This window comes from Salvelinus namaycush, chromosome 16, assembly GCF_016432855.1.
Source record: "Salvelinus namaycush isolate Seneca chromosome 16, SaNama_1.0, whole genome shotgun sequence".
In the NCBI taxonomy this organism is placed as follows: domain Eukaryota; kingdom Metazoa; phylum Chordata; class Actinopteri; order Salmoniformes; family Salmonidae; genus Salvelinus; species Salvelinus namaycush.
The window spans coordinates 32,496,079-32,523,379 of NC_052322.1; the positions used below are offsets into that span (position 1 = coordinate 32,496,079).

Genomic DNA, 27,301 nt, shown 5'->3' on the forward strand with positions numbered 1-27,301 from the left:
TTAAGTGTTCACTTAAGTGTTCACAGCATAACTGTAAACACTGAAGATGTGGAGTTGGAGGATGACTACAGTACAGCAAGGGGATTCCAGGTCATAAACATATGACTTGACAGCCTAGGCTTAGACAATCCAGTATTTCCCCAATGGGCTAAGTGACAATTGTATTTCCCAGTCATTGGGAAACTTATTGACACTTTAGATGCGAATTACATGATAAGTCTGTTCTCAAAGATCCCCTCAGGTCTTTCTCAGACAGATATCAAGAGGGGATAGCATCTCTAAAATAGGGTTTAAGAAGTGTTGCCATGTGAATCGGAGTGTTACTCAGATCTCCCCTTAATAATACTAAATAAGAAAACAAAAAAGTCAAACAATAAAACAAACTGATTGATATTAACCTTCTCTCATCAACACAGAAGGCAAATATGAATAGGCAAGGCCAACTATACTGAACAAAAATATAAATGCCACAATTTCAAATATTCTCCTGAATTACAGTTCATATAGGGAAATCAGTCAACTGAAATAAATTCATTAGGCCCTAATCTATAGATTTCACATGACTGGGCAGGGGTGCAGCCATGGTTGGGCCACCCACTGGGGAGCCAGGCACAGCCAATCAGAATGAGTTTTTCCCCACAAAAGGGCTTTATTACACACAGAAATACTCTTCAGCGCCATGCTGTTTAATCAGCTTCTTGATATGCCACACCTGTCAGGCGGATGGATTATCTTGACAAAGGATAAAATGCTCACTAACGGGGATGTAAACAAATGTGTGCACAACATTTGAGAGAAATACGCTTTTTGTGTGTATGGAACATTTCTGGGATCTTTTATTTCAGCTCAGGAAACATGGGACCAACACTTTACATGTTGCGTTTATATTTTTGTTCAGTGTACAATTCTTCCCTTTGAATATTATTGGGTTATATGAACACAGTAAGAAAAAGTACAAAAATGTATGCACTCACTACTTAAACGACTCAAACGTAAAAAATAAAGTATCTGGACCAGTCCTTTTAACAAAAACCCCAATTCTTTTTTTTAACTGGTTAAAGTGCTAGTTGGGATAACTAAACATAATTTTCTTTACATCCTCTTGCAGCCCGGTAGGGTAATGTGAGGGGTGTGCTGTTATACTCCCGGGCCCATGGTCTCAGACTGACATCACTGCTGCTTACAGTTCTCCTTCTTCTCTTTGGATTTGGCGCGTACAGATTTGTCGCTTTGCCTCTTGGTGGGCGGGATGAACGTTGGCTCCTCCATAAAATCATGTAAGCCGGAGTGAGGAGTGGGATGAGACTGGCAGGAGGATGTGCCTATAAGGAACAACAGGATGTCCTATAACTGCTCATTACCTCTACAGTATAAACTACATGTTATGATGATGATCCGCGGTGTTGTTATTCCTACCAGAGATTGTCGGTCCCGCTCTGATGCTCTCCTTGCCTTGTCTACTGGCCTTGAAGGTTGGGTCCAGTTCCTCTGCAATGTTTCTGATTGGCTGTTGTGGTCTGTAAAGATATGAGTAGTTGGTTGAAATATAGAACTACTTTCATAGCCAAATCTACCACGACATGATTGCAGCCCACTCAACGAATATCAATCTCTAGCAATTACTTTTTCAAAAGCCCCATACTTCTTCAGCAAATGATAATCAGTCAGGTGCTAAGGAGGGCACTTCCAGCCTGGGGTTTCCCAGTGTTATATACACACACACAGAGTGACTCACTGGGTTGTGGGTCTAGGGGCCTGATAGTCTGGAGAGCAGTCTTCAGTAGGAGATGGAAGGTCCTCTGAGTCCAGTCTCTCCCGCTCGATCTGAGACACAGGACAGTAAACTACAGTTATAATTATAAACAATAATATTCGTATTGAAAATGTTGTTTTGAAATGACAGACACTTAATTCAAAAGTAGTGTCAATAGTTAACACTACGTAGGCAATGGCTCATTATAGTTTGTTTTATTCTTCCCCCAATCGCTTTGGTGTGGTACATTTTCACAACTTAGTATTAAACTCAAAACAGATCAAAAAGGCAGGTATTTTAAAACTAAGCACATTTTCAATTGACTAAGTATAACATCCTCATCATAGTCACTTTTTCACTAAACTTAAAATCAGTTTAATCTAGAAATACATGTTTCACATTGCAATACATGTTCATATAAAGTAATTCTTCCATAATGCAATGCTCACATTACTTTTGATAGGATCCTCTTCACATTTGTTAAAAATACATTTCACTAGGACTTAAGTGATTATCAATGAAGAGCAGTCGGAGTAACGGTTTGGTAAACCTATAGATTTTAAACTGGTTTGTCTACTACACATTTTAAGAACTACATAATGAAAATGGATGTTTGAAGTAGAAATATATTTCTAAACATTTGTAAAAACCTGTTTTAGCTTTGTTATTATGGGGTATGTAGATTGTAGGATTTTCTTTTTAATCAATTTTATAATTTTTAAAATTTGGTATAAGGCTGTAACGTAACAAAATGTAGAAGTCAAGGGGTCTGAATATTTTCCGAAGGCACTGTATGTAACAAATGCATCCTCTAAACATGTGTCCAAATTGCATTGGCCAATGCAGTACTGTAATATTAGTAGGGTGTTCTCCCACTCTGCCCAGTGGGTGAAAACGTGCTTAGGCGATGACATTACACTTCCTTATGTTAAAAAACATGTTTTATATCAACCTATGACCGAATACTCAGGACAGGCTTGTTGCAAACTAGTGCATGAAAAACATTGACATAAGTGAAAGAAACAACAGTATGTTGTGTTTATTTCAGAACACCACTTGTATTTTTTGCATCATGATTATGAACGATGTCTTCAATGATCACACACCTTTGATCAAACATGGGAGAAATGGAAACGTGATGGTCAGTCAATTTCAATGGGTAGTGCAAGTGTATTGCCTAGGGGCAGTTTTGAAACATGCATCTTGCATTTATTGCTAATGGATTAACTGGTTGTTAAAATAATTAACTGGTTGTTAAAATAACTACATTGAGAAGATATCATTAAGTTGGTGATGATTAAATCAATGTTCTTATAATCTTATATAGTTGAAGTCGGAAGTTTACATACACCTTAGCCAAACACATTTAAACTCAGTTTCACAATTCTTGACATTTAATCCTAGTAAAACTTCCCTGTTTTAGGTCAGTTAGGATCACCACTTTATTTTAATATTATTCTGACATTTCACATTCTTAGAGAATTATTTATTTCAGATTTTATATCTTTCATCACATTCCCAGTGGGTCAGAAGTTTACATACACTCAATTAGTATTTGGTAGCATTGCCTTTAAATTGTTTAACTTGGGTCAAACATTTTGGGTAGCCTTCCACAAGCTGCCCACAATAAGTTGGGTGAATTTTGGCCCATTCCTCCCGACAGAGGTGGTGTAACTGAGTCAGGTTTGTAGGCCTCCTTGCTCGCACACGCCTTTTCAGTTCTGCCCACACATAGGATTGAGGTCAGGGCTTTGTGATGGCCACCCCTATACCTTGACTTTGTTGTCCTTAATCCATTTTGCCACATTTCGAAGACCCATTTGCGACCAACATTTAACTTCCTGACTGATGTCTTGATGTTGCCATCTATTTTGTGAAGTGCACCAGTCCCTCCTGCAGCAAAGCACCCCTACAACATGCTGCTGCTACCCCCGTGCTTCATGGTTGGGATGGTGTTCTTCGACTTGCAAGCGGCCCCCTTTTTCCTCCATACATAAATGGCCATTATGGCCAAACAGTTCTATTTTTGTTTCATCAGAACAGGAGACATTTCTCCAAAAAGTAAGAGCTTTGTCCCCATGTGCAGTTGCAAACCGTAGTCTGGCTTTTTTATAGCGGTTTTGGAGCAGTGGCTTCTTCCTTGCTGAGCGGCCTTTCAGGTTATGTCGATATAGGACCCGTTTTGCTGTGGATATAGATACTTTTGTACCCGTTTCCTCCAGCATCTTCACAAGGTCCTTTGCTGTTGTTCTGGGATTGATTTGCACTTTTCGCTCCAAGGTACGTTCATCTCTAGGAGACAGAACGCGTTTCCTTCCTGAGCGGTATGATGGCTGCGTGGTCCCAAGGTGTTTATACTTGTGTACTATTGTTTGTACAGATGAACGTGGTACCTTCGGGCATTTGGAAATTGCTCCCAAGGATGAACCAGACTTGTGGAGGTCTACAATTCTTTTTCTGCGGTCTTGGCTGATTTCTTTTGATTTTCCCATGATGTCAAGCAAAGAGGCACTGGGTTTGAAGGTAGGCCTTGAAATACATCCACAGGTACACCTCCAATTGACTCAAATGATGTCAATTAGCCTATCAGAAGCTTCTAAAGCCATTACATCATTTTCTGGAATTTTCCAAGCTGTTTAAAGGCACAGTCAACTTAGTGTATGTAAACTTCTGACCCACTGGAATTGTGATACAGTGAATTATAAGTGAAATAATCTGTCTGTAAACAATTGTTGGACAATGACTTGTGTCATGCACAAAGCAGATGTCCTAACCAACTTGCCAAAACTATAGTTCGTTAACAAGTACTTTGTGGAGTGGTTGAAAAACGAGTTAATGACTCCAACCTAAGTGTATGTCAACTTCCGACTTCAACTGTATTTTCGATCAATGGTTGTATGGTGAAAGATGTCTTCAAAATGAATGCACAATAAATACTTTTTAATATGAGACTGCTGCGTTACAAGTGTTAAAATCCCCACACACACACACACGTGAAAATGGCACCAAAAAGCGATTGATAAAAACAAAAAACAGCAGCAGCTACCCGTCTCTCTCTGGCAGTTCTTCTGTCATAGGGGTCAGCCAGGTCATGCGGTTCACACCGTGACCCCGGGCCATCAAGGTCACGTGAACGACGCTTTGACTTCATTTCCTGCTTCTGCATGAAGCAGGCGATTTCCTGACAGATGAGACAATGACCACAAAGTGTCATAATCACACCTTAGGCTTTGAAGGCTGCATTTTCTGATGGTTTTGCTAAGCCTATTATTTATCTGATGAATAGTGAGATTGGGTGATAATTAAGGTCCTACAGACTTGAGAGGAGAGACTCCCATTAAAGAAACTCTGACTAAATCATTATATTTACTGCTTTACCTCTAAAACAACATCTTACCTCATCCTGAGCCACTTGTGCAACTCTGAAGTCTCCCGCTGGGTATGAATCACGTTGATAGTGGGTGGGATGGGCTGGAGGGCTCTGCAATGACAACACCAGAGAAGAGTGGTTAACACTCAGCAACAGTAGTATTAGGGCGGAGCTGAAAGTACATCCAGCAGGCGGCACTGTGGGTGTGGTATACTTCCTGTTCCTTACCCTCCTCAGCAGCTTCTCCTCCTCCTGCAGCCTCCTGGCCAGCTCCTCATCCAGCAGCACCTGCTGCAGCTCCCCCAGGTCCAGACACGCCCCCTTCTCCGGCTGCAGTGCGGCTCCTGTGGGAGGAGAGACTTGGGTTCAGGAAGGTTTAGAGAAATAAGGGGTGTGATGCTGTGATGTGGTATGATAAAAGGTATATGAAATAACAGACCTTGTGAAGATGAAGACAGACATGTAATTAGAGGAAAGAAACGATACAGCACATGCTGTTAGATCATTTCAAGAGATGAGAGGACAAAGAAGATGAAGGCTGGAGAGGGGTTGAAGAAGAGCAGCTGTTCTCTAAAAGGAAATCCAGGTTAAGATATTTCCCAGACCATCAGAATGACCAACAATACAGAGGAAATATCACACTTTTGAAAAAATACCCTTATTCAAAAAGGCCCCGCCCTTAAACACAAGGAAAACAAGAGTTGATTTTCCCAGATTTGATTGATGAAGGATGTGAAGAGTAGGTGTACACAGAGAGAGGCTGTTTGGGAAGCTTTGGGTATAGTAGAGTACAGTAGCTGCCTCCCTGCAGGTCTGCCTATTCAGAGCACTGAGGTACCTGCAGCCTGTAGCTCTGGGTGTTACCTGCTCTGGGGGTGTGCTTGGATCTGGCCCTGATGGAGGGCCCTCTGCTGCAGAAGCTTTGGCTGCGCTGGGAGACTTTCTGTGAGGGTGGGGGTCTCTCCTCCTCCGAGTGGTACGGCTTATCCTCCTCCTCATGCTGGTGTTCACTCTCACTCCTCACCCTGCGCTCGTTATGGTAGTGCCTGTCGCCCCTGCCCTCCTCCCTCTCCTGGTCCCCACCTGAGCTGACCTTGTGTCTGGGGTCTCCACTACTCCCCTCTCTCTCTCTGCTGAACAGCCTATCATCTCTACTGTGTTCATCATAGACCTCAGTCCCACTACCCTCCACTATGGTCAGGTTTTCATGGATTTTTTCTCTCCTCCCCTCATGGCCACGGTGACAGAGGCTTTCTCTTTGTGAGGCACTCCTTTCCCTGACATCTCCATGGTAACTGGGCCTGTTGCGGATGGCTATTTGAAAAGCCCTCTGTGGTTGAGAGTTGTTACAGACGATGGTATTTCCCCCATCATGCACCTGGCTGTCTCTGCCCTTACCCCTTGCCCCCTGTGACCCCCCGTTGAAGCTTTGCCTCAAGGCCACACCCCGCTCTCTTAAGTCATGGGCAATCAGCTCCCAGACATTTCCCACCCGCCTGCTGTCGCCATGGTAACTACGACAGCGCCTGCTGGTGTCGTCCTGGAAGCGGACTTGTTTCTTGTCGCTGGTCTCTCTGTGGGTCCAGCTCCTTCTGACCTCATCTCGGTCTCTATCCTGCACCCCTCTGGCAGGGTCACTAATTCTTCCTCTGTAGTGCCGCTCTCTGCCATCGTCTGACCTGGGGTCCCTGTCATAACCCCCATCATGCACTACCCTGGGATTCCTGTCCCAAATACTATCCCTGTCATGCAGACTCCCCCTTTCTTCCCTCTCTCCTCTGTCCCTCTCCCAAACCTTGCTATGGTCCTCTCTGAAGCGGTTGTGGCGGCTGAGACTCCCGCTGCTTCTATCTTGTGGCTGGTGCACAGGAGTCCTGTAACCACTAGTGGCAGTGTTGAGACATTTCTCCAGTCTACACGGCCAGGATGGAGGGAGGTGTTCAGGGAAAAAAGTGTCTATGTTCTCTGAGCCTTCATCACTCAGATAGTCAGGTGGAGGAGGTATTTGGAGGTATTTTCTGATGAGTCTAGGGGGATCCATGTGTCTATCATGTGATGCTAGAGTTCTATTATTCTGTCCTGCTGTCCTGTAGGGCTCAGACAGAGGCGCAGCTGTAGAGTCTGACTGTGGCTGTGTGTTAGAGATAGAACACTGCCACCTGCTGGTAGCAGGCTGATGGTGCAGCTCTTCTCCATGTATGGGGCTGGTGCTGAGAGCAGGCTGGTGTGGGCAAGGCGAGGGTGAGGCAGGGACGCTGGCACTGTCTTTAGTCAAGCCAAACATGCAAACACAAAAGCAGGTGAATGTGTGTGTTTTACATGTAGTATTAGGCAGGTGCAGTAAATTGTGCAAGACAGACTTGGGCTGCATTTCAAAATACAAGGGTGCCTTCTAAATTAAATACATTTTTTTTTTTTTTTTTTTTCACTTCTTAACCCTATTGGGCCCAACAGAGGCATGTCATTAAATTATCATAGATTATTTAGCTATAAGTGCACATTCAAATACAAGCTTGACAGACAAAACAACTCATACAGTGCCATGGTACATGTTATTAAGGAGATAGCTAGCTGAGTGATTGCCAAAGTGATAAGGCTGACTATCTATGCTGCCAGGAGACCTGTGGGGTCAAGTGGATGCAGATGGGAATGACAGCAGTCAAGCATGCAGAGCAAAGCAGAGTTCGATTAGGGCCCAGCCTCCCATGCAAGCATTAGATTTTACCACACAGCATCTATGATCTACATCTACAACACGGTCACAATGATCCAGGTGTGGAGGGCATGATGGTTTGTCACTTTAGGCGTTTGAAATTAGAAACAATGGGGTTTATTTAGTTTATTAAGATTTCAAGTTCCTCAGTGTCATTTTGTCCTTGTTGTGATCATAAAAGAAAACAGCACACACCCCAATCATGGCGGGAAAAAAATCATTGCGAAGTAACAGAATTATCAGGACCGGTCAGAATAACACGCAACACCCAAAGTATGATTCAAACCAAAGCAATCAATCATTAGACATGATTTCAGAAATAAAAGAAGCCACAGAAAGGAGATTATAAAAAGGAACCCTAAAACAAATGGCCTTGTCAACACAGGAGCCTTTTACACATTAAGTACACCGTTAGATAAGACATTATTGGAATGGTTAGCAATATTTGGAAAGTGACAGTATCAGTTGCTTCCCTTATACAACAAGATAAACAAAGTGTGACCGTACCGTCACTGAGGCTCTCCTGCCTACTCCTCTGTCTGACCCTCAGCTCCTCCTCTTCCTGGATTCGTTTAGCCATTTCCTGTGGGAACAATGTTATCAAATTTCAATGGTCACATACACATGGTTAGGGGCGGCAGGGTAGCCTAGTGGTTAGAGCGTTGGGCTAGTAACCGAAAGGTTGCAAGTTCAAATCCCCGAGCTGACAAGGTACAAATCTGTCGTTCTGCCCCTGAACAAGGCAGTTAGCCCACTGTTCCTAGGCCGTCATTGAAAATAAGAGTTTGTTCTTAACTGACTTGCCTAGTTAAATAAAGGTTAAAAATGTAAGTCGCTCTGGATAAGAGCATCTGCTAAATGACTTAAATGTAATGTAAATGTTAGCAGATTTTATTGCGAGTGTAGCCAAACGCCCGTGTCTATCTTTTCATCCATGGGACCAGAACCGTAACAATAAACTCAGTCAGCAAGTGTCTATCTTTTCATCCATGGGACCAGAACAATAAACTCAGTCAGCACGTGTCAATAAAATGAATAGTTTTGAGATCATAGAAACAAATGTCTTCAGCAGGTATCAAATATCAAAGTAAATAAGAGTGATTTGAGGTCAACTCAGAGCAGAACAGACTCTTCACACACTCAGTTTGAGCTCAGTTGCCATACGGAGTCAAAAATGTCAGCCAAGTATTACGGGTGAGGTTAACTAGGCCTCTGCCAGTACGTGGGCAAATGTTGGCATCAATGACTGCTTCCTATTTAGCTTCCACCCATCTAGCCTTCATTCAAAAACCCTTTCCACTGATTTCCCTCTGTTTCCTGCCCATGAAGGAGGTTATTAATATGTACTGTACAGATTAGCACCACAAGATGTCAGTATAATATTGCCCACAATCACCATACAAAGACCAAAGCAATTACTCAAGATGGCACTAGCAGTTAAGAACAGAAGCTTCAAATAAATCTGCAAAGAATGAATGGTGAGAGTGATGTGAAGCATCAACAGAACAACATGGCTGTGTATGTTGAATGCAGAGCCACAGTAGGTCACTTGTCTCCATTATGAGTGAGATCTGGCAGGTCCACAGTGGCCGCTCAGCACAAAACCAGCTCTGGGTTAGCATGGTCCCAGTTCAGTTTGTGCCGTCTTACCAACTCTTATGGTCAATGTGGCAAGACGACACAAATAGATCTAGGACCAGGCTCCTGGTGGCCTGGCGAGGCTGGTTATTTCAGGAAGGCCTGGGGGCTGACTCAATGGAAAATAATAGACCAGGCAGACCAGACCAGCAGACCAGAGACAGACAGACCAACCTGGCAGGCAGAGACTGGGCTCTGGTCTGGAAAAAGAGCTAAGAGGACTGCTTCACTTTCACCCAACACCTTGTCAACTGGGTATGCCAGAGCCACCCTGTACAAGAGCAGCTCTAATAGACCTCCAGAGACCTGGGCTATGCCTTCTATCCCCAGAGCCCTCCTGTAAGACATAGACATCATCTATCCATTGTATTGAAGAAGCCCTGTATAAATATACATAGGTTCTGAATGAAAGTTGAAAAGACGTATTTTCCGGATGTTAAATGCTCATCTTTTCCGGACGTTGAAATCGTGTACATTTTCAGTACTGAATGAAAGTTGAAAAGACGTCATTTATAGACGTCTATGTTTGGACCAAATCAAGGCTGGTCCAGACCAGACAAAATCTGAACCAAACACAGACATCTGAACCAATCATAATAGACTTGGGTCCGGACCGGACCTAAAATCTATGTCCGTGGATGTTGGACTCAGCCAGTCCGGACCACACCAAATCTGAACAAAACATAGACGTCTATGTTTGGGCCAAATCAAGGCTGGTCCAGACTGGACCAAAAACCAACGTCCGTGGACGTGGAAATCAAGGCCGGTCTGGATTGTACCAAAAAAATGCTAGTGCGGACAGGTCCAAAAAATGACGTCAGCATCGGTCCATGCTTACTGGGTGGTGTAGCCTACCTAGTCGGACTGCAATGGAAATGTATGAATGCCCATCCATGTGTTAGGTCCACCGTTTGTAAAACATGCTGTTGCATTGGCTTTATTAGTCCTTATTCCTGTGACTCATCAATTCGGTTATTTAAGCTCTGAATATCATCTACCCTGAGCCTATTTACAATGTGTTTATACAGGAGGAAACGTAGAAATATTCTCTTTTTCACTATGATCAGCTCGTAAAAAAAAAAAAAAAATTGACGGATACAAACTTAAAACTACTGATCATGACAATTTAGCCTACCTGGTGAAACTCCTGGACAGCAGTTGTGAGTAGCCGGATTATCAATTCCATATTGTCCCTTTTACTTTGACCTGTTTTTAGGATATGTTAACATGTCTGCATATTGGTTTTTTAATTTTTATTGGGCGCCATTTAGGTTAGGCTATTGGATCGGAGAAACCGGAATGCGGTAAAACGTGTCTGTCTCATTACATTATATAGATTTGATCTCCAGCCTGTAGGCTACAGAAAAGGCCACACTTTCTACCATATGCTATATCTGCTACATGATTTATGTTATATATAAAATTATTTATTTATTTTCTCCCCAATTTCGTGGTATCCAATTGTTAGTAGTTACTGTCTTGTCTCATCGCTACAACTCCCGTACGGGCTCGGGAGAGATGAAGGTCGAGAGCCATGCGTCCTCCGAAGCACAACCCAACCAAGCCACACTGCTTCTTAACACAGCGCGCATCCAACCCGGAAGCCAGCCGCACCAATGTGTCGGAGGAAACACCGTACACCTAGCGACCTGGTCAGCGCGCACTGCGCCCGGCCCGCCACAGGAGTCGCTAGTGAGCGATGAGACAAGGATATCCCTACTGGCCAAACCCTCCCTAACCCGGACGACGCTAGGCCAATTGAGCGTCACCCCATGGACCTCCCGGTCGCGGCCGGCTGCGACAGAGCCTGGGCTCGAACCCAGAGTCTCTGGTGGCACAGCTAGCGCTCTTAGACCACTGCGCCACCCGGGAGGCTTGTTTTTTTGTTTTTTTTGACGGAACATTGGTGGAGCACCGCAGCGATGCATCTCTCCAACAGCACCCTGGCACGCTGGGAATGGACAAGCTAAATATTTTGCACCCCTGCCTTTGACAAAGTGGGCATTGCTTATCACAGGGCGGCATCAGCACTCACCTAAAAAGCCCATATGCCACTGGTTGAGAGAAATTTAATTATGTGAGGTTGTGTGTGTTGTTAGAGGTGCATCTTGGTCAGTTTAGCTCAGAAAATGCCAACCTCTTCAATCTGCCGCCATAGTCGGCCGGCCTTGCCTGTACTAGCTGACCGATACAGCCGTCTGCAGCAAGGGGAGAGAAATGCCCCCCCCCCCCATGTCGTCATCACTGGGAAATATAAATGATTGAGATTGATATTATTTAAACGCTTACAAACAGGGTTGTCAAACTTTTATAATTTCTTTAGAATTAAAATTACATTTAACCTTAAACGTAAATTATCTAAAAGCGTTTCTCCATATTCACAGATGTAGCTTAGACCCTACATCAGAGGTTTGTGTGTTGTGCCAGCCATTGATTGAGACACAAAATACTCGTGTCTTGTGTCAGGGTGGGCGTCATGTTTTGGCTGATAAGCGTACTGAAATGGGAATAAAATTTAAATGCCGACTTACAAATGGTACCACAAAGATGGTTATACTGTCAATCCTCCATAGGAAACCTTTTGAAATCATATTAATGTCGATAATAGAATAGACAGGACCATTTAAGTTGACATTCGACGGTGGGTAGTAATTATTAGTTAAAATGTAAATTTCAAAATGGTGGACCATTTCATTGGCCTGAAGGGATAAATCCATTCTACTTGTATGAATGAAATGACACCTGTATTCAAGAGCATGTTGTGTCTCCACCGATGGTGGGCACAACACAGATTATGTAAAGTAAGGTCTAAGCTACACCATAGGAAACAAACAAAAGTTTATGCGTTTTTAGATCAACTTTTTTTACTGTCTGCAAAAAAGGACAACAATCCCAGTCAGTATAACCTCTCGACACCACTTGTAGATCAAACGCTGCAGGTTTAGAGGGTTCTCAGTTCAACATCTCTAATGACACAACAAGTGAAGTGTTAAGAAAGACCATACGAGCACAAGCCCTGTTTCTCTAGCTTGAATCACAGAGCACTTCGCCAGCTCAGCGTTGCCAGCCTCAGCAGACAATTAGCAGCTTGACATGGCAGGTTAGCTCAGGAAGTGCCATGGGGATCTGGCATTTAGACTGACTGCACCGCCTGGTGCCGTCTGTTCTGCTGTGCAATTAAACAGTCAGCAGGGATGCTAATATTTAATCAACACACTACATCAGCCAATCTTCCATAAAGGTGAATTTGCTTGGAGTATGTTTGCGCATCGTTATAATTAGCTAACACTGATGCTTCTGAAATTGATTTAGCACTATTACGTCCATGGAGTAAAGACTAAGCTTAGTCAAGTGATTCTACAGACGAGCAAAGACATTGACCTTCAGACATCAAGTCTTTAAAGAATTAATTAAAATTAACAAATTGCTGTCTTTTGGGGACTTGCAATAACCTTGGAACTGGAATATGTATACACAAACAGGACTGACAACATGAAAGACCACCACTTACAGCAATACTACTGTTCCTGGGCCAAGCTACTAAAAGATTTCCACCCTACCCCTAGAATGATGGACACACCCACGGTCTGCTCTGACTTCACTCACGCTGAACAAGGATCCTTTATGAGAGACTGAGGCATCTAAGCTTCATCTAAAAAGGGATAATCCAGCCCAAACCACTAATACCTATGATTTACAGTGGTAAATAACACTAATGTGACAACAAAATCTAATACAACACATCCATAGTTTCAACCATAGTGGTGGCTGCATCATGTTATGGGTATGCTTGTAATCGTTAAAGGAAAATTCCACCCACTGCTGATGTCAAAAGGGCTTTATAAATACATCCGCGTATCATGCTTTTTGGATCGTATGACGCAAAAAGCGCCATCATATGATGTAAAATACATCATACTGGTATCAAGTCTCCATCGTCGTATTGTGTACATTCCTCTCTCAGGCGGGAGCATATGCGGTCTGTGTATCTAACCTAACGTAGCATGCATAAAAGTGTATCCATCTGTGTCCGAGTTGGAAATGAATCATGGTAATTTAATTAATTACCATGTTTCTGCGCTGAACTAGGTTGAATATTTGCTTAATGAAAACTACAACTTCCTTCTGCCATGTTTCCCATATAGTTCTGGACCTTTCTCTCGTGAATGATTTGATTTCGCTCCAGAGAAACGGTGTGCTGGGCTCACAAAAATCCCGAAATGAAACGTTCAATTACTTGAATTCCAATGTCGCTCAATTAGTTGTTTAACCTCTCTTGGGAAGGGGGCAGTATTTTCCCCTCCGGATGAAAAGTGTGCATAAAGTAAACTGCCTGTTACTCAGGCCCAGAAGCTAGGATATGCATATAATTGGTAGATTTGGATCGGAAACACTCTAAAGTTTATAAAACTTTATAATGTCTGTGAGTATAACAGAACTAATATGGCAGGCGAAACCGAGGACAAACCATCCAGGGAAGAAATAAAATTGAGGTCATAGGATTTTCCAATTGTTTTCTATGGGATAATCTTATTATTAGGAACCTGGTTGCAGTTCCTATGGCTTCCACTAGATGTCAACAGTCTTTAGAAATTGTTCAATGTTTTTCTTTTGAGAAATGAAGAAGTAGTCCTATTCATTGTAAGTGTCACTCTAGGTGGACTCCACTGTTTTGGTGCGCGTGAACTGGAGCGCGCTTCACGTTGTTTTTATCCGTTATTAGAAACAGTTTATTCCGCCTTAAATTTTATGATTATTTACGTTTTAGGGTACCTGAGGTTGGATTAGGAATGTTGTTTGAAATGTTTGGACCAAGTTTACAGGTAACTTATTAGATACTTTGTAAGCATGTTGAGCGAGTTGAAACCGATGTATTTCTGAATCAAACGCACCAAATAAATGGACATTTTTGGGACATAAAGAAGGACATTATCGAACAAAAAGGACCATTTGTGATGTTTCTGGGACACTTGTGTGCGCCAACAGAAGAAGATCTTCAAAGGTAAGGCATTAATTATATAGCTATTTCTGACTGTGGCGCACCTGCCTGGTTGAAATATGATTTTTATGTGTTTGTATGCAGGGCGCTGTCTCAGATAATCGCATGGTTTGCTTTCGCCGTAAAGCCTTTTTGAAATCTGACAGAGGCTGGATTAACAAGAAGTTAAGCTTTATTTTGATGTATAACACATGTATAACACATATTTTCAAGAAAGTTAAATATTTCAATTTGGTATTTTTGAATTTCGCACTCTGCAATTTCACCGGATGTTGGCCAGGTGGGACACTACCGTCCTACCTGGCCATATTAATAACCTCCCCAAAAAACACAATTTTGGTTAAATCGCTCAGCACTAGCTCTTCGAGACTTATCCAGAAATACACTCAGCTGTATTCGCTGCCAAAGGTGATTCTAACATGTATTTACTCAGGGGATTGAATACTTACCTAATCAAAATAGTGTTTTATTTTTCATATTATCATAATATTATTTTTTACAAATGTTAGAATTTTTCACTTTGACAGTTTGACATACATTGCCATTTTTTGTCAACGATCTACTCAATCAAATACATTTTAATCCAATTTAGTAACAACAAAATGTGGAAAAAGTAATGGGGTGTGAATACTTTGCAGGCAATGCACACATTTTAGACAAGATATTTTACAAAGTTGTACAGATAAAGCCTCTGCATCCATCTAGCCTGTTTGTCATTATACTATCCTTCAGTGAGACAGTAAAAGGGATGGAGCATAATCTGGAGTAAATTACCAGGAAACTGCTCAACTTGTTATTCATGCTAAAAGCGCACAAGTTGTCTCTCCGGTGGCCTTTGACCCTGCTCAAATCTGAGTGGGTAAACCAGGGGCCCATAGCAGCATTCAGCTCCACTGGGACCTTATTCATTACAGAGCCACATTATATATCAAGCCACTTGGACCCCACAGAACTAAAGTAGATACAGGAAGCTAGTGGAAATCCACTTGGATTACTGAGCAGTGAGTACACAATCAGTATTGTAGAGAACCACTATGAACCGTCAGTCTCTCCTCAAATCAAATTAGAAGGCATCTGCAGTTTACCTCGTCCTCCTGCTCCCTTCTCTGAGCCTCCTCATCAGCACATCTCAAGATCTCCTCCTGGATCATCCTGGCGTACTCCGAGTCCTCCTCCTGACTGTGTACACGGAAGGGACAGGGGAGAGGGCAAGGATTACTACGGAGAGATCAGACCACCCTGTGTTTCATATACAGTATATGAAACAACATGCTGCAAGCCATATGTACACTATGCCAGAGTACACATATTTTAAATGTAAGAATCAAATCAAATGTATTTATATAGCCCTCTTACATCAGCTGATATCTCAAAGTGCTGTACAGAAACCCAGCCTAAAACCCCAAACAGCAAGCAATACAGGTGTAGAAGCAAGAAGTGTTTATGGAAACCGTCTAGATCAGTCAGGGTCAAACTGCAGAGGGTCACAATTATTTTTGGGTTTGTTGAGAAAGATACATTAGGAAAAAAACTATTTTTTGGAACATTTTTATTTTGATAAGAGATTAAAATGTAATGAATTTAAGGTTATTTGTTGATGTAAATTTAGAAGTGTTTATATTTTATGGTTGTGTCATTAGATTTGGAGTGGGGTCACGAAAATATAGGGTCCCCAGAAATTCTGGTGGAAAAAAATGGGGTTCTCGCTGAAAAGTTTGAATACAGGTGTACTAGACTGTTTGAGATAATGACAGACAGGTAAGTACAATAAATGCACAGACGTAATATGGAGTGTATCAGGTAGTGTGTGTGTGGTTTCGTTTTACTATCCTTGCAGGGACAAGAAGTCCTCACAAGGATGGTAAACCAAGGAAAATTCAGAGAAGTGGGGACATTTCACCAGTCCCCACAAGGAAAAAGGCTATTTTAGGCTTAGGGGTTAGAATTAAGGTTAGGGGATAGATTTAGGATTTAGGGAAAATAGTATTTTGAATGGGAATAAATGTTTGTCCCCACAGCGAGAGTATGAGGTGGAGAACGTGTGTGTGTGTGCATGCACAGCGAGAGTATGAGGTGGAGAACGTGTGTGTGTGTGCATGCACAGCGAGAGTATGAGGTGGAGAACGTGTGTGTGTGTGTGCATGCACAGCGAGAGTATGAGGTGGAGAACGTGTGTGTGTGCATGCACAGCGAGAGTATGAGGTGGAGAACGTGTGTGTGTGTGCATGCACAGCGAGAGTATGAGGTGGAGAACGTGTGTGTGTGTGCATGCACAGCGAGAGTATGAGGTGGAGAACGTGTGTGTGTGTGCATGCACAGCGAGAGTATGAGGTGGAGAACGTGTGTGTGTGTGCATGCACAGCGAGAGTATGAGGTGGAGAACGTGTGTGTGTGTGCATGCACAGCGAGAGTATGAGGTGGAGAACGTGTGTGTGTGTGCATGCACAGCGAGAGTATGAGGTGGAGAACGTGTGTGTGTGTGCATGCACAGCGAGAGTATGAGGTGGAGAACGTGTGTGTGTGTGTGCATGCACAGCGAGAGTATGAGGTGGAGAACGTGTGTGTGTGTGTGTGCATGCACAGCGAGAGTATGAGGTGGAGAACGTGTGTGTGTGTGTGCATGCACAGCGAGAGTATGAGGTGGAGAACGTGTGTGTGTGTGCATGCACAGCGAGAGTATGAGGTGGAGAACGTGTGTGTGTGCATGCACAGCGAGAGTATGAGGTGGAGAACGTGTGTGTGTGTGCATGCACAGCGAGAGTATGAGGTGGAGAACGTGTGTGTGTGTGCATGCACAGCGAGAGTATGAGGTGGAGAACGTGTGTGTGTGTGCATGCACAGCGAGAGTATGAGGTGGAGAACGTGTGTGTGTGTGCATGCACAGCGAGAGTATGAGGTGGAGAACGTGTGTGTGTGTGCATGCACAGCGAGAGTATGAGGTGGAGAACGTGTGTGTGTGTGCATGCACAGCGAGAGTATGAGGTGGAGAACGTGTGTGTGTGTGCATGCACAGCGAGAGTATGAGGTGGAGAACGTGTGTGTGTGTGCATGCACAGCGAGAGTATGAGGTGGAGAACGTGTGTGTGTGCATGCACAGCGAGAGTATGAGGTGGAGAACGTGTGTGTGTGCATGCACAGCGAGAGTATGAGGTGGAGAACGTGTGTGTGTGCATGCACACCGAGAGTATGAGGTGGAGAACGTGTGTGTAAGTAATAATTTTTTAAATCAACACATTGCCCTTACAGTTGTCTAGATGCCTGGCTCAGGAGGGCTCTGTGCTGAGTGCTCTGTTCCTCCTCCTCATTCTGCAGCCTCTTGGCGATGCGGATGTCATTCTGCACCAGCTGGTTCTTCTGCATGTTGGTAGTGTAATACTTCTCAACTGGCACAGAGGGGAACACAGGGTTACACAAAAACAGATAGAGTGGACCAACTACTACTGTAACGACTCAGATTACTGTGAGGGACTGGGATTGATAAAGTTGTACTTACTTTCCTGTTCCTGTAGGTTGTGTGCCAACGCTCCATCCTCTAGGACAGCAAAAACATGGCACACTGAAGGAAGAAAAATGGCAGTTAGTCAAAAGCCATTTTAACATTTCAAATCACAAAAGAAACCAAAAAAAAAACATTTATTTTTACAAAAAGGAGTAAATGTCTTTATTTCCGTGTCATAAAATGTGGCCATAGCTTTGGGGGGGAAAAAATATTAGTTCCTTAATGAGAGAAAGACAATTGACGTCAAATACTTCTATGTTATGTTTCGATGTACAGTAGATTCAATACTGAAAGAAACATAATACTGAAATTGCAACTGCCACTGTGGTACAGTAACAAAATATCTGACTGGTGCTGAATTGCGCTGGAAGGAGACAATGTAGTGGGCAGTTGCATTTTTGGCACAGCACTCCCACAGACCACATCAATAGTCACCCATGGCATGACATCCTACACTGCCTGTTCCAATCACATTTTGTACTAAGAGGCCAACAGAAAGGGTACAAGTCATTACATACACTACATCTAAACAGGCTATACAAACAAACCCTCACTGTGTGTTTGGGTATGTCTATTATTGTAGTGTGATGACCAGAGTCAATGAGTTTCATGGCTGGAGCTGGAGGACTGCCCAGTGAGTCTCAGAGGAACACCCAGTCTGGAATTGTGCCAGCAGCTGCAGTGTAACTGTGCACCAGAGCAGACCACGCCAGACCAGACGTTGTTGTGTGCTGTGTGTAGGGTCTGAGCCTCTGTGTCTCTACCGTCACTCCTCCCTACAGCCACACACTAAAAAGGTTTGCCTCATGGCAGTGTACTCACTCTTTTACACAAGCACCCAAAAAGTATATTGGAATACATAGTGAAGAAACAAAAATACATGCAAGAGATATTTTAAGTGTATTCATACTGAATAAAAATATAAAAACGCGACATGTAAAGTGTTGGTCCCATGTTTCATGAGGTGAAATAAAAGATCATTCCACAGGTGCACCTTGGGGTGGGAACAATACAAATGTAAGGTTGTGTCAGACAACACAATGCCAGATGTCAAGTTTTAAAGGAAGCATGAAATTGGCATAATGACCACAAGAATGTCCACCAGAGCTGTTGCCAGAGAATTTATTTATTTTCTCTACCATAAGCCTCCTCCAACGTTGTTTTAGAGAAGTTAGCAGTATGTCCAACCGGCCTCTCAACTTGTAACCACACAAGCCCAGGACCTCCACATCCGTCTTCTTCACCTGCAGGATCGTCAGACCAGCCACCCGGAGAGCTGATGAAACCGAGGAGTATCTGTCTGTAATAAAGCCCTTTTGTTGGGAAAAACTCATTCTGATTGGCTGGGCCTTGCTCCCCAGTGGGTAGGACTATGCCCTCCCAGAGACAACAACAGCTGGGTGCCCCTGCCCAGGCATGTGAAATCCATAGATTAGGGTCTAATTAATTTTAATTGACTGATTTCCTTATATGAACTGTAACTCAGTAAAAATAATTGAAATTGTTGCATTTATATTTTTGTTCAGTATATAAAACCGTAAAGTAACTTTTTACAGACTGTCTACCACATAAAGACAACTCGAGTGGACACCAGGAAGAGTAGCTGCTGCTTTTGCAACAGCTAATGGGGATCCTAATAAAATACCAAATGTATTTTACCTTTATTTAACTAGGCAAGTCAGTTTAAGACTAACAGCCTAAGAACAGTGGGTTAACCACCTTGTTCAGGGGCAGAACGACAGATTTTCATCTAGTCAGCTCGGGGATTCGATCTTGCAACCTTTCGGTTACTAGTCCAACGCTCTAACCACTAAGCTCCAATAAATAAACAGCAAAACACAACAAATAAATTGACAACTCGTAAATGGAATGAACCAAACCTTGTTTCTCACATGTGTAGCCTAGGTTGTGTGCTCTGTAAACAAAGTGTCCACTCTGACAATGAGAATTTTAAAAGACTAACAATAATAATAATAAATTGAATGCGTTACAGGAAATGACAGTAACCAAACAAACATTGTAGACGGTAAAATGTACTACTGGTGTGCCAAGTAAAAAAATCTGTCGTTCTGTCCCTGAGCAAAGCAGTTAACCCACTGTTCCCTGGGTGCCGAAGACGTGGATGTCGATTAAGCCAGCCCCCCACACCTCTCTGATTCAGAGGGGTTGGGTTAAATGCAGGAGACACATTTCAGTTGAATTCTTTCAGGTTGTACAACTGACTAGGTATCCCCTTTCCCCTTCTTTTTTCTTTGCAACTGCTCGAACAGCCTATCGACCAAACAATCAATCAGTTGGCTAAATGGGGTCAGCCCTAAACAGCATGTCTGAGTCCTTCCTGAGGAGAGGCCAGTGTGTACAGATCTATTTTTAAATCTGGTGCCTGCTGGGGCCCCCACAGCAGCATCTAAAGACCCCCCAATTCAATCAAACTGCTGCATTATGGCCCGGCCGTGTTACACAGCGACAGCTCCCCCATCCCAGTGACTGAGATATACCGGCCACCTGCTGAACATAGTATTGCACCAGATCAGATTACAACCAGATCGTTAACCATTCCCCCCAGTCCATAAGCTACCAGAAAGTTAGAGGGAGAGAGAGAGAGAGACAGAGACACCAGATCAGCAGAGGAGAACTTTAGTGAGGAGGCTGGTTGCTGTTAACGGTTTTAGTGAGGAGGCTGGTTGCTGTTAACGGTTTTAGTGAGGAGGCTGGTTGCTGTTAATGGTTTTAGTGGAACACAACATTTGAAACTTTAGGTAGAAAAATGACCACTGTGTTGCTCCCCTCCTTTGATCTTGTTTTAATAGCTAGTTTTAAGAGACCAGTGGGTGGGTTGTTTACAGTAGCCCAAGGAGTGTCTAAACATCTCTGCCTGCAGTGTGTATTTGTATCTGGGGCTGACATGGTAAAGTCACTCTGGCAAAATAAACACTACATGCTTGACAGACAAATGGCTCCACCCCATAGCCAGTCACATTCTCCTGTTCCTCAGTTCTGACCGAACAGATAGTCTCAGAGCTTTTACTGTCCTTTTTTCAAACACACACATCAAATAGCCTAAACTACCGATGTCATGAAAAGGAGTCATTTCTTTGAGCAGATTGTGAAATTCCAATTAAAACACCCGTTCATCATCATCGACTGGGAGAGTCCCATGTTAACGGTCAATGATCAACCACCTGTCTCTGTCAGGCTCCATGTATCCCTCTAGCTTGTCTCGACCTCTCCTTTCTAAATAGGTTGAGACTGAAGCCACCGTTTCTCTGGTGAACTGTAGTAGCAGGGAAATGTTGCCCTGTAGTTACCTGCACTACACCCTGCTCTAACAATGCCATGTTACATTTTGGGTTTACACAAGCAGCCCGAGTTCAGTCAAATGGAGGATGTCTCCCTTTCTTCTTGTTCTGTAAACAGGGAAGGGAGGACACGCCCACGACCCTTTCATACAGGGGTTCAAACCATGCTCCGCAACAAAGACTGACGTTTCTAGTTGGTCAATTTAGGCCGGGATTCAATTAGATCCTGCTTTATTTAAAAAGGTCCTTTCCGATTGCACCGACATCTGCAGCATTTGCCGTGAATATTGCCTTTAAAACGTGCATTGCCGACAAAGCATAATCAGATTGAATACCGGCCGTAGTCTTTTTGAAGGCAGCATGCAAAAGTGCTCAACAACACTGTAGGTCAAAGGTGACCACTCTCTCTGACCACTAAGCCGAGATGCATTAAGTTTCACGATCACTGTGGAGGAATGCCAGTCTGAGTCTGGCCAGCATTAACCCTCATCCAGACAGACAACACACTTACACCTGCCATATGGCTAAAGAGACTTTACCACTAACTGGATCGACCAACTGCCCTTGTGTCCAGTCTGCCCATTGTGCCACGGAAGGAGTAGGATTAGGCCCTAATCTGGCTTGGAATCAGGACAGCTCAGGAATTGAAGTCTTTTTCCAGGCCTCAACTCACTCAGAGAAATTATATTGATGGGACACACAAGGAAAAAGTGCATCCATCTTGAAATGCATTATTTGAATCCAAAATCATCATGCTAAAGAGAAACAGAAGGCAGTGACAGCTCAACTCAGCTCACTCAGGCCCGAGAGCAGTGACAGCTCAACTCAGCTCACTCAGGCCCGAGAGCAGTGACAGCTCAACTCAGCTCACTCAGGCCCGAGAGCAGTGACAGCTCAACTCAGCTCACTCAGGCCCGAGAGCAGTGACAGCTCAACTCAGCTCACTCAGGCCCGAGAGCAGTGACAGCTCAACTCAGCTCACTCAGGCCCGAGAGCAGTGACAGCTCAACTCAGCTCACTCAGGCCCGAGAGCAGTGACAGCTCAACTCAGCTCACTCAGGCCCGAGAGCAGTGGAGGTGGAAGTGACTGGCGGGCTACGTGGGTAGGTGTGTTAACCAACTTGTTTTCTGGAACTCATTCAACACTTAAACTACGCTCAAGTTCCACATCCAGGGGTGTGGATGGGGAGGGACACACACTGCATGACAGGGCTGGGAGGGAGTAGTCTGTGGTGACAACAAAAACAGAGCGAGGAGGATAGATTCAGCACAAATATGTTGTTTACATGATCTTACAGGGGAGGGGATCTTTAGCTTCTTTACAAAGGCACTGACTTATAAAGCATGTTTCGTAAGAGGATAGGGAGTAAGAGGTCAGGTGGAATTGGTAGTGGCACTTGAAGGAAGGACGAATTGGTGGGTAGGGGTTACAAGGGTATCAAATTGTCAAGATGAGGGAGTCAGAGGGAGGACATCCAGGGTTTCTGATAGACCCAACAATGAAGAAGAGAGAAACAGGTTGATAAGGGTTCCACACAGTAGCTGTTTTCCAAAGTCTGCTGTTACAGCCTCTCCAGAGGAAGAGTCAGTAAAATGAAGTGCAGAGTCAGAAGCAGGAAGCCATGACCTTTACGACCTCTGGGTAAAAACAACCTCCCTTATGAATCTTCCTCCACCGGAGATGTCAATCATGCACGAGGAAAATGACTGGTGTTAAAACAATGAATAGAGTGCAAATCTGTCCAACCAACCTAAAGTGCGAGGAAGCCACTAGTGAAACACACTTGGATTTTATCTCCACAGCCACTTGGCCTGTGGATGTAAAGTGGCTGGTTGACAAAAGAAGCGGAGGAGGGAGAGTGGGAGAAAGTGAAAAGGGGTTCTATTTTAGGCCAAATTCCCCCCCCCCCCCCCCACCCACTCTTCCTTCACCACTGTTCCCTTCCTGGGCCCGGTTGCATAAAACATCTTAAGTGTTTAAGGGTGTTGCATAGAGCCCCTTAAACATTTCCTTAGGTAATTGCATAATTTAAGATATTTTACAGTAGTTTAAAGGCATGTATGGCAGAAAGAGTCTATGATTACCATGGAGATGACCTGATTCACTGAATGAATGTCTCGTCAATGAGAATGCATTTATTTTGGGAGATCGCAAAATATAACTTCTACATTCAACAAATTGATTCAGAAGATAACGTTTCTTTTAGTAACTTTTTTCCCTCAACTTGTTTCTTTTACTTTCTAGCATGTCACACTAACTTACAGACTAGGTAGCTACAGTAGCTAGCTTTGTAGCCATGGATTGTGCACCTTCCATTGTTGAGCTAAGCAGCTAGCTTGCTGGTATACGTTTTCCTTTTGAAAACAGAGCAGAAGAAAACAATATTTCAGCTCCACAAACATTGTTTACATTGATAGCCATACTTAATGAGGCACTTAAGGGACCTCATGAGCACACTTAACCTTTTCATTTAATTTAAGGGGAAAATTCACCTTTAAATGTTTTGTGCAACTGACTTTAAGTCAAGGAAACTTTAAGGGGGGAAAAATGAGGAAGTTAACTTGATGTTTTATGCAACCGGGCCCTGCTCTTTTTATTTAAAAAATAAATGTTTACCTTTATTTAACTAGGCAAGTCAGTTAAGAACACATTCTTATTTACAATGACGGCCTACCCAGGCCAAACCCAGACGACGCTGGGCCAATTGTGCGCTGCCCCATGGGACTCCCAATCACGGCCGGATGTGATACAGCCTGGATTTGACCCAGGGACTGTAGTGACGATGCAGTGCCTTAGACCGCTGCGCCACTGCCTTTCGTCCCTCTCTAAGTTTGAATGTTTTAACTAGAGTTGGGACCATCAGCTCCTGTGTGCTCAGACACTGTACGGTAAATATCAGTGTGGGCTAGAGCTGTCACAGAGCAGAGAGGAAGAGCGAGGGAGGGCTGTGTGGACTGGGAGAGAGAGTAACTGGGTCGTCACTAGTTGCCACAGCCAAAGTCATAACCCCCCTCGCCCATTTCTACAATTTCTCTCCTTAAAATGTGATTTTAAACCTAACCACACTGCTAACAGTATACCTAACCCTAACCTTAAATTAAAAACAAAAAGCACAAGTTCGTTTTCATGAATTTTTAGGATATAGCTAATTTTGACTTTGGCTGTGCTATATAGTGGAAACCAAGTAACTGGGATGGGGGTCAGAGGGGGGTGGGGGCCTTCCTTAGGGAGCTACATTCCTCCGATGAGGCAGACTATATCAGGAAAGCAGAGAAGAAAAAACAGGAACAGATAAGGGGGGAGTGAAAACAAAGCAAGTTGACTTGGCTGAGCTTCTAGAATTGGGAAGGACAATTGGGACAGTGGGAACAGCACTTCAGGAAATTGAGGCAAAATACAAACTAGCAGTAGGAAATTAAATAACTTAACCCTTTTGAGTAAACCAAACTAAAACAATGAATGCATTCTGACAAATCATTTTGGTAAAAATGTATTGTGATGGTAAAGTTTAAAGTGATCAGACATCTTTGAGTGCTGCTATTGTTTTAGCAAGTAGTGTAGTGGTGCAATAGAGTGTACAGTGGGCTTTGTGTGTCCACTTCTCTGCTTAACAAAGCATGAAAACCCTCTCTTACACACTGTGCCCATTGTCAATGGAAACAAGTACATTATTATCTCAACATCTATTGCTGTCCTGCTCATTAGTTAGCTTTTATGCAGAAATGCCAAAGAAAAAAAAGTTACACTACCCAAGCTATGACCTACTACTGTCATTACAGTGTAAGAAAATGCAAACCCATCGGTTGAAAACAGTAAGTTTGTATCGGTACTGCATTAAGTGCCAACAAAAAAGTAGCAAGTTAAAAAAGTAAAGTTTGCTTACAATACAGAGTGGGGAAAGAGAGAGAGATCTAACGTGCACCTAGCCAGTGGGGCCATCCTCCACTGCAGTGAGGGGGGGGGGGGGGGGGGGGGGCTTTCTGGAATGGCCATCACATTCCAGGCTCTTATCTTCAGTGTACAGGCCACTCGCTACAAAGCAGCCTTGGCTCTGACAGTGTACAATCCTGCCTGCCTGTCTTGCTAAGACATCACAAGCACCTCTTATCCCAGATGGGAAAAAAGCAAAGCCCTTACTGGTGGAGGACAGATAGGACAAGGCCACAACACGTAACCCTTTGCCGAAACACATTTACAGGCTTCTGGGTAGCTAACTAACACCCACCTCCCTCCATGATATCCCTCAGGAGTTTTACATAATGTGGGTCTGGCTTTTTTTAGTTTCACAGTAATCCAAAGTCACACACACATTGGCACATTATTTGAAGTGAGGGCGAGGTGGTATGGTCAGGGCATATGTAGCCTGGCCTGAAGTGTTACGCCTTTATTTCCACACACACCTGTTGACCTGGCCAGTGAGTCTAGTTCTCTACTTACCTTCCTGGACCCGTGGCAGGTGGGACTGATCAATCTCCAGCTCTGTCATGGCTGCAGGAGGCCAGTCACAGCCTCATTGTCCTCAGTGCTGCCCACAGCAGTATCAGTACAGCAAGACCCTGGGGAATGATGGGCATATCATAAAGATAAGTGAGTCCAGTACCAGAAAAATAGTCATGTTCAACACTGATCTGCAGTAGTAACTCTTATAAGAGACAACACATTTCACAGCAGGCAAGACTGTACAGTAGGCATTCAGTTGAAGAAGCACACATTACATCATTCCTATAGACTCTCCTATGTTTATGTTAAACATTCAAGAACTATTATGAAGGTTGTTGACTGACATAAGCTGTTATGGTTGGAAGATAGTCTAAACTCGAGACAATGTTGTAACGTTTAATACTGTTACAAATGTAACCACCATGTAATACTTACACTCTACTGAACAATAGTGAAAAGGTCGAGAAACGCGCACCTAAATGCAAAGGCTTTCTACAGCAGGATCGCTACGAGATGGACCTAATTCCATTCCAAAGGCAATGTACAAAATTGTAATGAAATGTTTATTATGATAATGGCGACACAGACAATGTGCTCTTTGTCAAATGAATAAAAACATCAACAATGGTTTAATGCGTGTCTGTCAAGCTCATCAATCAATCGCTAAAAACATTCCCAACCGAAACAAACAAAAGCCAACAAACAAAACCTAAAGTTGTAACCTACCTGTATCCGCAGCACACAGTCCTGAATATCGTTTGTTCGCGCACACAAAAGCGGATTCAACAATAAACATGACAGTGAAGTCTAAACTTTGAGATTCTGTCGAAGTTTCTTATTTTCAAGACACTTTATCCGCAGTTATCCTTTCATGTTCGCCATAGTCTCCGATACGTCTCGCAAACCTATGCCAGGCGTCTCGACCTAATACAACTATCCTTTTAGCTTATCAATTAAACAAAGCCGTCAGTCTGGTAGTTTGATGGGAAGCCAGCTGGGACAAACTTAGCACACTATCTCTGTCAAGTTGTTTGGCTCGTGGCACTAAACACTGGCAGGAGCAATCCGGAATCCTTGGGACGCCCTTAACCTCTAACCCTTAACTCCTACCTTTACCACAACTCTTACCTATCCCTAACCGTAACATTTACCTTAACCATTTTACATTTTCACCTCAACGGGGTAGCAAGTCCCATGGATTCCAGATAGCTTGGACCGTAGCACTAGACAGCAGCCATGTATATACAGCGTGCGGGATCCCGTTTTTTTAACCTGTGCTCTCTCACAAACTCGTGCACGCACTTGTAAATATTTATATAGGCGTTTATTATCAAGATCATTTTTATTTTAGCATTATACAGACTTGTGTATGTGGCTGGGACTGGACACTACATCGTTTTAATAATTGTTTGTGATTGTTCCCTTCTAATTCAAAGTTCAAATTAACAGTTTAAACTAGGAATGATATTTTTATGCATTAAAGTTGAACAATGCATATTTGAATTAGGTATTTTCTGCCGTCTGTTGGTGCGATCTAAAAACAACAATCTGTGGTCATGGGATGACAACATGGGTGACAAGTGAGTGGC

At 43.4% G+C, this 27,301-nt stretch overlaps 1 protein-coding gene across 4 annotated transcripts; it reads right to left on the reverse strand.

The window, feature by feature from the left end:
• Nucleotides 1-805: 805 nt before the first annotated feature.
• Nucleotides 806-26,960, reverse strand: LOC120061328 (coiled-coil domain-containing protein 50-like). Of its 4 annotated transcripts, none has more exons than XM_039011068.1 (13): nucleotides 26,864-26,960; nucleotides 25,710-25,828; nucleotides 17,967-18,029; nucleotides 17,718-17,856; nucleotides 15,559-15,652; nucleotides 8,344-8,419; nucleotides 5,988-7,388; nucleotides 5,352-5,467; nucleotides 5,151-5,234; nucleotides 4,800-4,934; nucleotides 1,736-1,824; nucleotides 1,417-1,517; nucleotides 806-1,322 (listed from the first exon to the last, which is right to left on the reverse strand). In XM_039011068.1, exons 2-13 carry the CDS (start codon nucleotides 25,756-25,758, stop codon nucleotides 1,171-1,173), a joined length of 2,499 nt encoding a protein of 832 aa, XP_038866996.1. In that variant the 5' UTR covers nucleotides 25,759-25,828; nucleotides 26,864-26,960; the 3' UTR covers nucleotides 806-1,170. The 4 variants fall into 4 exon arrangements, with proteins under 4 accessions (XP_038866996.1, XP_038866995.1, XP_038866997.1 ...); XM_039011067.1 differs by lacking the exon at nucleotides 26,864-26,960 and adding an exon at nucleotides 26,439-26,836; XM_039011069.1 differs by lacking the exons at nucleotides 4,800-4,934; nucleotides 26,864-26,960 and adding an exon at nucleotides 26,439-26,836.
• Between the last annotated feature and the right edge of the window lie 341 nt (nucleotides 26,961-27,301).